Source organism: Pagrus major, chromosome 11, assembly GCF_040436345.1.
Source record: "Pagrus major chromosome 11, Pma_NU_1.0".
In the NCBI taxonomy this organism is placed as follows: domain Eukaryota; kingdom Metazoa; phylum Chordata; class Actinopteri; order Spariformes; family Sparidae; genus Pagrus; species Pagrus major.
The window spans coordinates 27,736,147-27,748,312 of NC_133225.1; the positions used below are offsets into that span (position 1 = coordinate 27,736,147).

Below are 12,166 nucleotides of genomic sequence, written 5' to 3' on the forward strand. Positions count from 1 at the left end.
TTTTTTTTACATAAAAAAATATTTAATTGTGATCATTACTTAATAGTTTAACTTACAGAGACTGTTTTTGGGGGGACCAGGATCTCATCCAAGCCAATTTGGTCCCATATTAATGATTTATTTGAGTGTATGTTTGTCTTTTTCATCACACAAAGAGCAATTAATTATAAACCTTTCAAAATTGATGATTTATGATGGATTCATTGAGTAGCCCGCGTCATGACCAGGCATGTTTGCATCCAGGTGATTCCTAATTTGTCTTCCTACTGGGCACTTTTGAAACATTTTGTGGTTTATCGCTATGTTTCACCCTCAGATTTCTCATATCTGTCAGCCTATAATACGCAATAAAAAACTAACTAGAGAACTCATCCAGAGTTTAACTAATGAAGAAGTCTCTCTTGTTACTCACTAACCAGTGGTAGGTGGTGAGGGCTCTGCTGTATCGACCAGCTGTCTGTCACTTCCTCTTCTGTCTCCATGTACACAAAACACATGGTAGAACATTAACCGCTGTCTTCACGGGTGTGCCTGTGTGCACACATGGATATGTATTGCTGTGTGTGTTTGCATGCAGTCACAAGCGAGCACATGTGTGAGTGTGATCCTGCCATATTACAACTGGCTGCTGTAAAAGTGAAGCAGTGAGATCACTCAGGGAGACAGGTGGGGTGGGGTGGGGGTATAAAGGCTCAACTATAGCATCGACCATCCTAACACGCAGGACAGTTGAGGCAGATAGGGTTGTTCAGTAAAGAGGACAGAACTTTTCAGAGTAACGATCAACCTCAAGGGTTGTAAGGAGAAATTGTTAGGAAGTGCCGGGAGGCTGCAGCTGGACATAAATATAAAGACAACAGGTGGAGCGTTATCATTCCCTAATTTAAACCCCTGACTGAAGTGGAGTGGACAAAGACTGTACCAGATTTAAGTCTAAACTTCAATTTCAGTTTGATATAATTAAATTGAAAGATCAACTAAAGCAAAGTGAAGTTTTGAAGCCCAAAAGATACTTCGTAAACCCAGGGAGTTGTTACTGGTAGAGGCGGTTGAGACATCAGCGTCAGAATGTGTTCAGGCGGCTTTGCCAAGTGTCTGGGGATCACTTTGATGCCTCTGGCTATTGTATGTGTGCTGTGTAACATCCTGCTCTTCTTCCCTGGTGGAAAGCCTGTGGACAGCGAACACATCACAGTTGAGGTCTGGTACTTTGGAGGCATTCTGGGATCTGGAGTGCTGGTGAGTACGTTAAAATTTCAACAGTGACAGTAAAAGCTGGTACAATCCACTTTGCCACTACTGGATTAAATGTATCAAAGGGTAGAAGATGCACTCTGCCTGATACCAGCTGCTTTTATCATCACTGAAGACACATTTTCTGGATTCTTGTGATTTTGTAGCTTTTCACATTTTAGATTTAGATTTTTAGATAGCACTTCATCATGATGGCATCCGTGTGCCTGTGGAGGCTCATGAACGCAGTAAATTATAAATAACATACTAAAAAAAAATTAGGGCTGCAACTAATCATTATTTTGATTAGGCCTATATATATTAATCTGCCAATAAGCGTCTTGATTACAGTTATCGATTAATTTTGTGTTTCATAAAGTGTCAAAAAATAGAGGTGATGTCCTTAGATTGCTTGTTTTGTCTTATCATAAGTATGGTGTATAGATGTATATGTATGTAAGTCCAGAACCTAAAAATATTCAATTTAATATGAAGTACAACAAGGAAATAAATACAAATCCTCACATTTTAGAACCTGGAATTGAAGCATTTTTCAGCATTTTTGCCTAAAAAAGGAATTAATTAACTCATCATTCAATCAACAGCTCTTTTAGCTCTAAAACTTATATACAGTTGTGCATCACCTGAAAGAGTTAATGGTCTTATTAGATCTTGTATGGTCTAACTAATCACATTAGAAATATTAGAAACACACATCATAGAAATGCTGCTTAAAAATCGGAATAATAGGTGTGATTTTAGCATCTTTGAAATTATTCGGATGACATATTTGTATAATATTTTGTCAGTCGTAGTGATAATTGATTAAGCACTGAAAAATGGCACATTAAGGTACTCGTTATGTAATACTGTGTATTTAATTTAGAATGGTGGGACGTTTGACAGTTCAATTTCCTCCTGCAAACAGCATAGGGACAAATAATCATCATCTGCTGTTTTATAACTCTGTGTGTGTGCGTGTGTGTGTGTGTGTGTGTGTGTGTGTGTGTGTGTGTGTGTGTGTGTGTGTGTGTGTGTGTGTGTGTGTGAACTTGGGGTGTGTTCGGATGGCAGATGATCTTCCCAGCTCTGGTCTTCCTGGGTCTGAAGAACAATGACTGCTGCGGTTGCTGTGGCAACGAAAGCTGTGGGCGGAGATTTGCGGTGAGAAGATGTTTCACCATTTAACTTCTCACCATCATGAAGTAATTATTCACAGCTGTGGCTTCAAATGTCACAGGACAGAATGATTAAAACGGATCCCAAAATAATTCTGCAGCAACAAAAATGTTAAAGTTTATAAGTCTCAGTTTATTTTAGGGTAGGCTCAGTAAAACACTGATAATTAGGAAGTTAGTTCATTTTGAAAAAGTTTGCCAGTTGGGACTGCTAACATGCACAATACCAGGATGTTGAGCTATTATTATTTCCATTATGTATTCCCCACTCTGACATGTCAAAATGTCTTCAGTGAAGGAAGCCTATTAAACCTTTTAAACCAGTTTTTAGGTTAGAGTTAGAAGTGCAAATCATGTAGCACCCAAAAACCCAGAACCCAGAACAGGCAGTCAGCCAGACAGAGACAGGAAAAGTAACAAACATTTTTCATTTTTGCGTCAACAACTTTAATTGGAGTGAAATAACTTTCTTGTTTGGGCACGTCATTGTTTTGGATATTTGGCACCTAGAAAATAACAAATAGTTAATGATAATTTGAATAAAAAAAATAAGAGGTGAAATTCAGACTTAAAGAATCAAATGCTGGTATAGATAGGATTATGAAATACTAATAAAAATCATCATTAAATAAATCTAGACAAAAAACGCAATAACTGTGTGAACATGGGAGTTGTTGTCTTTGTTGACAACCACCTTTGCTGATTAAAATCTATGTGAGTCAGGCAAGATGTTCATGTGTTAAAGTTTTATTCGTTAAACGTTAAGTCACGTTCGCCGACTTCCTTCCTCACTCTCTGATTCTCTCCTGGAGGTTACAGCAACAGGTGACCAGATGAAACGCATTGTTACCACAAATATAATTACAGGTTGAACAGTTTGAACATTGTCGGAAACATTTGGGATCATGTAAGTACTCAACCCCGCAAAAATATAAAACAAAGGTCCAGTCGTTTTTAGACATTTTACTGCAGAAATGGTACATGTTAAGTTAGGGTTTATTTCACTTTTGTTTTATGAATCAGTAGCTTGTTTACATTTTCTCCACATTTTTGTCTTTATGTTAAGTATACCAGGCTGTGCTCGCCACAAGATGACCTTAATTAGAAGCAGCAGTGAAAATTTGTCTTTATGTTAAGTATACCAGGCTGTGCTCGCCACAAGATGACCTTAATTAGAAGCAGCAGTGAAAATTTGTCTTAGTTGTTTCTCCTCTCTACCAGTGGATCTACTATGTCACCTGTTTACTGTGGAGTCATTTAAAACAAACACAGTGACACTATGCACACACACCCTCCATGATTTACACAGCAATAAATGACAAAACAACACACACTCAACCATACACTCTCTCTCACACACACACACATACACACAAACTGATCCAACATCAATAACTGTAAGAAGAAATTCCCCTGCTGGGAGTTTCACATGACTTTATCACACAGAGTGCGTATTGTTCTGGTCCAGACACACATACTGATCGATACTTCAGGAATGTGTAGGTGTGTGGTTGTGTGTGGGGTCCAGCAAAGCATCAGCAAACAAAAGTCTGACACACACACACACATACACACACACCAAGTGTTGGCTGTGCTCTGCTTGTGACCCTCAGAGAGAATAACTTCATTGTTGTCACAGAAGTTCAAAGTGAGATTGTTAAAGAGAAGACCGATTCCCAATATAAGTACCTGTTCTTTCTCTGTCCCTCTGTAGATGCTGAGTTCCATACTCTTTGCAGGTGTGGGTGTTTTGGGGGCTGGTTACTCAGTTATTGTTTCTTCTGTGGCCATAAACCACGGACCTATGTGTGAGGTTAGGAACGGGACAGGGACGATGTGGGACACTCCCTTCTCAAACGGGTGAGACACACAGCAAGTATTAAAACACTTACTACTTCTTCCAAATAACCTGCACGATCAGCAATGCAAAGATGTATGGTGCATGCAGTTTATTTCAGAGGAAAATGTAAAGCACATTTTCATTTCACTTGTCATGAATTGAAACTTCAGTGATTATCTACTCACCCCTTAACCTGAAGCTCCAGAAATGTTTTGCTGACTTTGAAACTTCACCCGACTTTCCATCGACATGAGAGTGATCAGATAATGACCACATTTCTATTTCTGGGTGAACTGTTCCTTTAAAGGTACAGTTGACGTTTTGAGGAGATTCACTTGTTTGATTTCTTGCTGATAGTTGAATATGAAGACTGACACCACGATCAGGTGTGTCATTCAGGTGGAAGTCATTTAGCTTAGCTTAGCTTTAATTAAGTCACCTTAGCTTAGCATAGGGACGGGGGGTACAGCCATCTTGGCTCTGTCCAAAGTTAAGCAGACTAATATTTTGTGATATTCCAGGAACTCACTGTTCCCCGACATCTCCCAATTTTTGTGAACCAACTCATTTTAAAATGAACATTTTAACACCCGTAATAAGAATTTAATTAGCTAGCAAGCCCAATTTATTGATGCTACCTTTTACTACAGAACTCTTTTAACATAAAAAAGCTAGTACGTTAACACCACATTATTAAAGTAGCTGTAAACCACTGCTCACTCACTAATTAACCGGCTCTTCACCAGTTTAAAGTGTCCACAGATAAAACATACCTCTTTTTCACCCTCTCTTTCCAGTGACTACCTGTCCAACAAAAGTTCCTGGGATGAATGTATAAAGCCAGATAACATGGTGTCCTGGCATCTCTCCCTGTTCTCTGTGCTGCTGATCATGGGTTTAATCCAGATGGCACTGTGTGCTGTGCAGGTGGTGAACGGCCTGCTGGGAGCCCTGTGTGGGGACTGCTGCGGCTGCTGTGGAGGGGTCAGTATCTATACTGCGATGACATGAGTTCACTTTCCTCCATTTATTAAGATAATTTGATAAATTTAAAGGGAAATCTAAATTTACATTAACATTTCTGAAATGATATTGTAAATCTGGGCAATATATCAATATTATATTGATATTGTGATATGAGACAGTATATTATGTTAGAATTTATATCATGATATGTCATAAATGTTGTTTTTTTCCTGGTTTTAAAGGCTGCATTCCAGTAAATTAATTTAATTTTCAGAACTTACCAGACTGTTCTATATATACTTGTTCAAATACTTGCCTTTACCCACTTAGTCATAATACACACATTACTGATAATTATTTATCACACTTTTTGAACCTCCAGCCATTCCTTTATTATTGTCTCATTATGGATATCAAGGTATTTGGTAAAAAAAAATAAAAAAATTGTGACATTTGATTTGGTCATCTGGTCCTGGCATTTATGAAGTGCTTTGAGAAAATTTCAAAATACTGAAATACATAGAGTATCATAATATAATCTAAAATGTTTGTTATATAGTTTTTAAGGCCATATCACTAAGCCCTTCATTGTTATTGTTATTGTCATACATACTTATCAATTATTACGTAAAAAGAAGAAAGGTAAGAGTAAAGATACGACTGTGAGATAAAAGATGTTTTGTTGTTTTATGACTCTTTTTCATCTGGCTTCTTTGCTGAGATAGAGACTAACCTCGGTGGTACTTATACCTGCTTTAATAAAGGAAAAGAAGAAGAAGACTATGATTAAACTTAAATGAAATATAATGAAATATTAATAACAAAGATTAAACACCATATGTGGGCTTGTTGATGTGCAACGATCTGACAGGAAGTTTAAAAAATGGCATGCTTACCAGGTCAAACACTTATCCACATATTTTCCATTATTTAATATTTTAGCTGTGTATAGCCCATTTAATTCCAGATTTGATACTCGGTTACAAAAAAAATAGGTCAGACACTAACTCGTTAACTGGGATTCAGTAAATTATGTAACAGCTTGGGGCTTTAGGAGTGTTGGTGTAAACAGGGATGGATTCCATTTTTCAAGTAAACCACATGAAATTGTTCATAATCTTTGTCTTACAGAGCGATGGAAACTGAGTCTGAGCACCTCCAGCGAGTGTCTGAAGACGGCTGTTTCCTGTGTTTATTCTGAGGACAGTTGTCTCTGCTTTCTGACGCTCCTTTCTGTTTCTGCATCAGAGCTCATTGATGGCATCGTGTGTGCTATCTAAAAACACTAGTGAAATGACAGAGCTCCAATTTAAAGGGTTTTCCATTTACTCTCTAGCAAACACTAATGACTTCATTTTCAAACACTTACCGCTGTAGTTAATGATTTTCCTCTCGTCATATGTATTTGAATCAGTTCTTGCCAGTTCAGTCAAAACAGTAAGTAAATATCCTATTTTTATATATGTATGAAAATGATATGGGAGCATGAGACAGGACAGGACCATGTTACTGCTTTAAAGATTGTTTTTTTCTTATCCAGTCAAAGTTAAACAAAGGCAGCAGCAACATGTTCAAAGATAATGAGTTTCTCTCTTCAGATAAGATATTTCTGGTGCATGGCTGCCTCCTGCTGGGCATTTTGGTGTTTTAAGTTTGATGGGATGGGGCGTTACAAATTGTAAAGACAGACCTACATGTATCTACACTGTCAATAAAATCTTACATCTTGTTATCATAACAAATGTGTTGTGATGTTTATTTGTTGTTGTTTTTTTGCTGCATTACTTACAGTAGGTAGGGCTACAGCTGTCACTGGCCTTTTGTCACTTTTCTTTTATACACAATTACATATGAAGGTCTTCTTGTGAGGCACTCTAACTCTCTAACTTGTCTTATGTGTTATTAAAGTTCACATTTCTCTAAGTCTGTGAATGACTGATCTGAGTGTTTCAGGGTTATTTTAGTGAAATAAGCAGCCAGCAGCAATTACAGCATTGTCAGGTCATGGACACTTAAAATCACCAGGTTAAAATTGAACCCAGATCAATATCGTACAGTCGCAATACTGGTTTAACTTTACCCAATACCTGTGTGGTGTTTTGACCTAATGTCATGTTTATGGTGTTAATTTTACCCAGTACCCATGTGTAGAAAACCACCCAACATAAGGGTTGTTTTGATTCAGTAGCATATAATGTAAAAATAATGTCAACAGTGGGTAAAAACAGTGGAGTTAGCCTAGTATAGCACCATTCTGGAAACATTTTTTAACCCATTGTTTAGTGAGTGCTGAAAAAAAGTACTAAGAATGAGAATACTCTCCACTACAAATTACAGTCTTGCATTCAAAACTGTACTAGAGTAAAACCGTGAGTATCAGCAAAATGAACTTTTTGTAAAGACAATAATGCAGAAAAAGGTCCCTGTCATTGTTTGACTACTATATATGTTGGTTTTGGATTATTACTACAGCTGCGTTAATGTTTATGTTGCACTTTAATGCTGTAAACCTAGATGTTTAATCATGAGTTTAACCTGTTAAGCCCAAGCGGAGCCCAGTTGGGCTTTTTTTTGAGCACCTATGGTAACATATAAGTGAAATATATAGTCTGGTACCTGAGAAATTTCAAATGGCACAGATGGTGCCAAAATGTGCCAAAATGTTCTGCCTGAGTGCTCTGTACTAAAACCTCTCACTTTTGTTCTGATTCATTTTATTAGCATCAACGTTGGCAGAGGTAATGTTGTGCTATGGTTTGCTAGGGATTTGGAGCTGCAGCTGCATCATTCCTCAGAGATATTCAGTTTAAATTTGTAATTAAAAAAAAAAATCTTTAATTAATGCTGTGTGCCAACTTAATTTACTCAGACCCAGTGACATAAACAATATCTGAACAAATATTTAAAGTGTTCCCTTTATTACGATACCTTGATCATTCAAACAGACCTTGTAGTTTCAGATAGACACTGTTAATTATCCAGCAGAGACACAAAATAGAGGCTAGTTCTTAACAGGTTAACAGGTTAAGAACTAGGAAATTTCTCTCAGCCCACTAAAGAACACTTAAAATGTTTTAATCAAAATCACCACATTTGGAAAGTAATATTTTCACTGTACAGGAGGGGTATGAAAACATGTAATCTGAAAAGAAGCTTCTACAGCTGTCAGGCAACTCTTGTGGAGTGGAAAGTGAGCTTACAACATTTGGACTACAATAAAGTCCAGTTAATAATGATGTTTGTCTTCTGTAATTCCAGCCCAAAAAAAGAAAGAAAAAAAACAAAATGAGTTGGTTTGAAACAAGTCGAGTGAATAATATTTATTTATCCAGCTAGCTTGCTTCTATTAAGCCTTCCTGCTTTCTGGTGGAACGGTAGTTTAAAGAACACGGAAGCATTTCAACGCGTACCAATTTGTTTCCCACTTCCTGCTGGGTGACCCCGGGGATAAATATTACTTGTAAGGATGAGGATTACAACCTGAAACAGAGGTGATTGTACTGTTTGTGTTTCGGAAGTATGACTTTATATTGTAGCCAAGTGCTAACACAGGCTTTGGCTAGCTGTGTAACGCTAGCTGTTAGCTCGGTAGCTAACTTTTTTTGCTGTGTGTGTTGTGTCGTGTGAGGTCAGACAGTCTCTGCAGTACGAAGCAGCCTCTAGCTTCATTTGAATTTCTCACAGTATGCAGTTGTTACATGTGTCAGTCTGAGCTGTGCAGTTGTTGTTAGCTGCCGCAGAGACGTGCAGGTGTTGGTATAGCTCAGAGGTGAGGATGAACCCAGTATCGTTACTGGTTTGACTGATTTCTGTGTCTGGTTCAGAGTCTGACCTCAGTCAGAGTCTTCATGGAGGCGAAGAAACAAGATTTAAACAGGTTTTCTCTGTTGAGTTTAATAAAAATGCACACATGATATTTTAGTTTGTATCAGTGATATACATTGCGATATGAAAATACACAGGAATTTCCACCAGATAATTTTTTTCTTTTTTTTAAAAAAAAAAAAGGTTATTAGCCAACATAATGTTATTATTGACAGCAAATACAAAACAAACAGATAACAAACAGCAGCTAATGCCAGGGGATCATAGCACAGACAGAAACCATAGATCAATGCATAAACATGTTACATAGGATACATAGGTTCAATGTTTAGATAGCTTTTCTATTTTTTGAGTATGTAATTGATGTAATGTATTGGTTCATTCATCTTCATTTTCAAAATATCGAAAGGACTGTTTTTGAAAATTTTTGATTCATGAATGTGTGATTTTGCTTGTAATGGCATGAAACTGATGATGCATGACATCATCAGTTTCATGCCATTACAAGCAAAATGATGATTTGTTTTGGTAGAGGAGTTATTAAAGAAGCCAAATAATAAATTTTCAGAAAATGAGTGGTAACTTTATGTTCAGCTTGATGCCGCAAAACATATAAATCACATCTAAAATGTGAAAAAAGATGAGTTAATTTGACTTTTCATTGCACATGCTATGATGCTAAAACAAAATATTCACAATATTCAACTCACTGTTTCCAGCTTCTCAAACATAAATATTGTCTGATTTGCTTTTTCTTGCATGAGCGTAAACTGAATATGTTTGGATTTTGACCTGTTGGGTGAATAAGACAAAATATCAGCTCTGGCTTTGCCTTTGGGAAACTAATGTGATCTGTTTGATATTTTATTCTGTTTTATTCCTTTTTCCATCAGATGCTCTCTGTTATATTTAAAAGAAGCACCTTTGCAGCCCAGAAGGTAACAACCATTGTGATTTGCATGCTTGAAAAGCTCTTTGACTCATTTTTTTGTATGATATGAATAAAATATACTGAATCTTTTTAAAGCTGAAATGTATTTTCATTTTTAATATGAATGTCTTTTTAGGTGTGGCTCTGGGCAGGTCCTCCACAAAGATGCTGGACATCAGCTCTGATCGGAGCTTCTTATGGTGGATCCATCTCACTGCAGACCTGCTGTGCCTCAACAGCAAGGCTGCCGTTTTCAGAAAGGGACAATGGACGAGTAAAACCTTCACCAGTACTCCGTTTCAGGAGGACTGCAACACATGCAGCTCCATTCTTAGTGAGGAACCAACATTTCCACTCCTCTGCTGTGAAGCTGAAGAAGCGACCACAGCTTGAACCTCCTCCCAGAGAGCTGGATCTGCTGCGCTATGACATGAAGGACTTATGGAAAAGTCCCAAACCTGCCCTGTACCTGGGGTTTGCGGGGCTGATCCCCTTTGTCACCCCGCCTCTGTTCATGGCTGTGTCTGAGATCTACTCTCCAGAGTTGGCCTATGCTCAGTTAGCTTACAGCGCCTCCATTCTTTCCTTCCTGGGTGGAGCTCGCTGGGGATTTGCTCTTCCTGAGAGCAGCCCAGCCAAACCTGACTGGATAAATCTGGCCAACAGTGTGGTCCCTTCCCTGTTGGCCTGGGTGACTATGCTGATGAGCGACAGCATTGCTCCTGCAGCCACCATGATTATCATGGGACTTGGGATCTCACTGCATTACGATCTGTCTCTGCTGCCCACTTACCCCAGCTGGTTCAAAGCCCTGCGCACCGTCCTGACTGTTGTGGCGCTTTTTTCTCTTCTTGGTACTCTGATAATCAATGAAATGTACCCAGAAAAGAAGATATTCTCAGATTAAATATTAAAAAAGTATTTCAAACTATAAAGCCAACATGTTTTTATTTAAGTGAGTGATCACATTTCAAAGTTTTTTTTTAATGGGAGAGTTTTCTGTTCCTTAGGGCTGTAAGATGTGACCGTAATCTCTTATCCCAACATGGGTAATTTTATATGCAGATATCGATAGCTATCACGATGCTGTAAATTAGTTGAAGAAATAGTCTATATAAAAAGACCACATGAAAAAGCCTATTTCCTATGACATTTTTTGTAGTATCTGTTATATGAATTAGACGTCCTAACTGCATCCATGCAGATGACGAAAAAATAATGCTGTATAAATTTGCGTCACAACAAAGTAAACCAAATATGAAATGATAGACTGTCTGGTTAGAATCTGTATGGTTTATTAGGAGTTGTGCATTTTCAACAGAAACTGGCCGGAATAGAATTAACATCTAATGTGCTCTCAGCAGGACACACAGCCTGTTTCCTCTTTAATATTTTCCCCCTCATCAGGCCCTTACTCTAAAGCCCCTGTTTAGAGGTTTTATGTCACAAACCATCTTTCAAATTAGCCTTATTTCAGTGATACGTTTTTGTTTTTGACACCACAAATAGGAATCACCAAAACCAAAGATTTTCAAACACCTCACATCAAAGGAACTGAGCAAAATTGATATATCACATTTCAGAGCCAGAGGTCTTTAATTTGTCATATAAAAGAGTAAAAAGAAGTGGAGCTGCAATGATAAGCCAAGAATCAGTTGGTCGATCAATGGAAAACAAATCAGCAACTAGTTTGATAATTAATTGTTACGCAATTTCTTTAGCAAAAATTACAAGAATTTCATTGTTACAGGTTCTCAAATGTAAAAGTCTAAGTCTGATCTAAATTGTTTTCTCTCCTGTGTTTATGACTTGAGAACTGGTTGGAAAAAAAAGTTTTGCCAGGATAATTTTTCTAAGTTCCTTAATTTTTTTGAAAATACATTAGATGGAGCCCTAAAAAGAAATAAATCTGAGAAACCGTATCCAAGATGTGTTTGGTATTCTTATTTGTCTTTAGGGATTCTTCAGAAATCATCAAAGTCAATATCAAAACATTTTTGAGTTATTCACCAGGAATTAAACAGTGAAAATCAATTTCCCTTGCAGTCCCTTCTTTTGTGCAGTGCTACAAATTAGCAAAGCCACTGTTACTGCTTCCTTTTACATGGCCAGGATCAGACAGCTAACGTCACGAGTATTAACATCACCGAAAAAGGTATTACATAAGATCTAACTGGAGTAATCTGTACTTAA

At 37.5% G+C, this 12,166-nt stretch overlaps 2 protein-coding genes across 2 annotated transcripts; both read left to right on the forward strand.

The window, feature by feature from the left end:
- The first annotated feature begins 732 nt into the window (after window positions 1-732).
- tm4sf4 (transmembrane 4 L six family member 4) lies at window positions 733-6,959 on the forward strand. The gene is made up of 5 exons (XM_073476585.1): window positions 733-1,239; window positions 2,308-2,397; window positions 4,126-4,271; window positions 5,049-5,235; window positions 6,349-6,959. The coding sequence occupies exons 1-5, from the start codon at window positions 1,069-1,071 to the stop codon at window positions 6,361-6,363; spliced, it is 609 nt and encodes a 202-aa protein (XP_073332686.1). The 5' UTR covers window positions 733-1,068; the 3' UTR covers window positions 6,364-6,959.
- Window positions 6,960-8,620: 1,661 nt separating this feature from the next.
- On the forward strand, window positions 8,621-11,895 carry LOC141004894 (transmembrane protein 69-like). The gene is made up of 3 exons (XM_073476591.1): window positions 8,621-8,708; window positions 9,936-9,980; window positions 10,110-11,895. Exons 2-3 carry the CDS (start codon window positions 9,936-9,938, stop codon window positions 10,878-10,880), a joined length of 816 nt encoding a protein of 271 aa, XP_073332692.1. The 5' UTR covers window positions 8,621-8,708; the 3' UTR covers window positions 10,881-11,895.
- The last annotated feature ends 271 nt before the right edge of the window (window positions 11,896-12,166 follow it).

Bases quoted from the DNA above. Each gene is read 5' to 3' on its own strand.
- LOC141004894 (XM_073476591.1), top strand. From the start codon at position 9,936: ATGCTCTCTGTTATATTTAAAAGAAGCACCTTTGCAGCCCAGAAG. The intron at 9,981-10,109 runs GTAACAACCATT...ATGTCTTTTTAG, and splicing joins GCACCTTTGCAGCCCAGAAG to GTGTGGCTCTGGGCAGGTCC.
- tm4sf4 (XM_073476585.1), top strand. From the start codon at position 1,069: ATGTGTTCAGGCGGCTTTGCCAAGTGTCTGGGGATCACTTTGATGCCT. The intron at 1,240-2,307 runs GTGAGTACGTTA...TTCGGATGGCAG, and splicing joins TTCTGGGATCTGGAGTGCTG to ATGATCTTCCCAGCTCTGGT. The intron at 4,272-5,048 runs GTGAGACACACA...CTCTCTTTCCAG, and splicing joins GACACTCCCTTCTCAAACGG to TGACTACCTGTCCAACAAAA.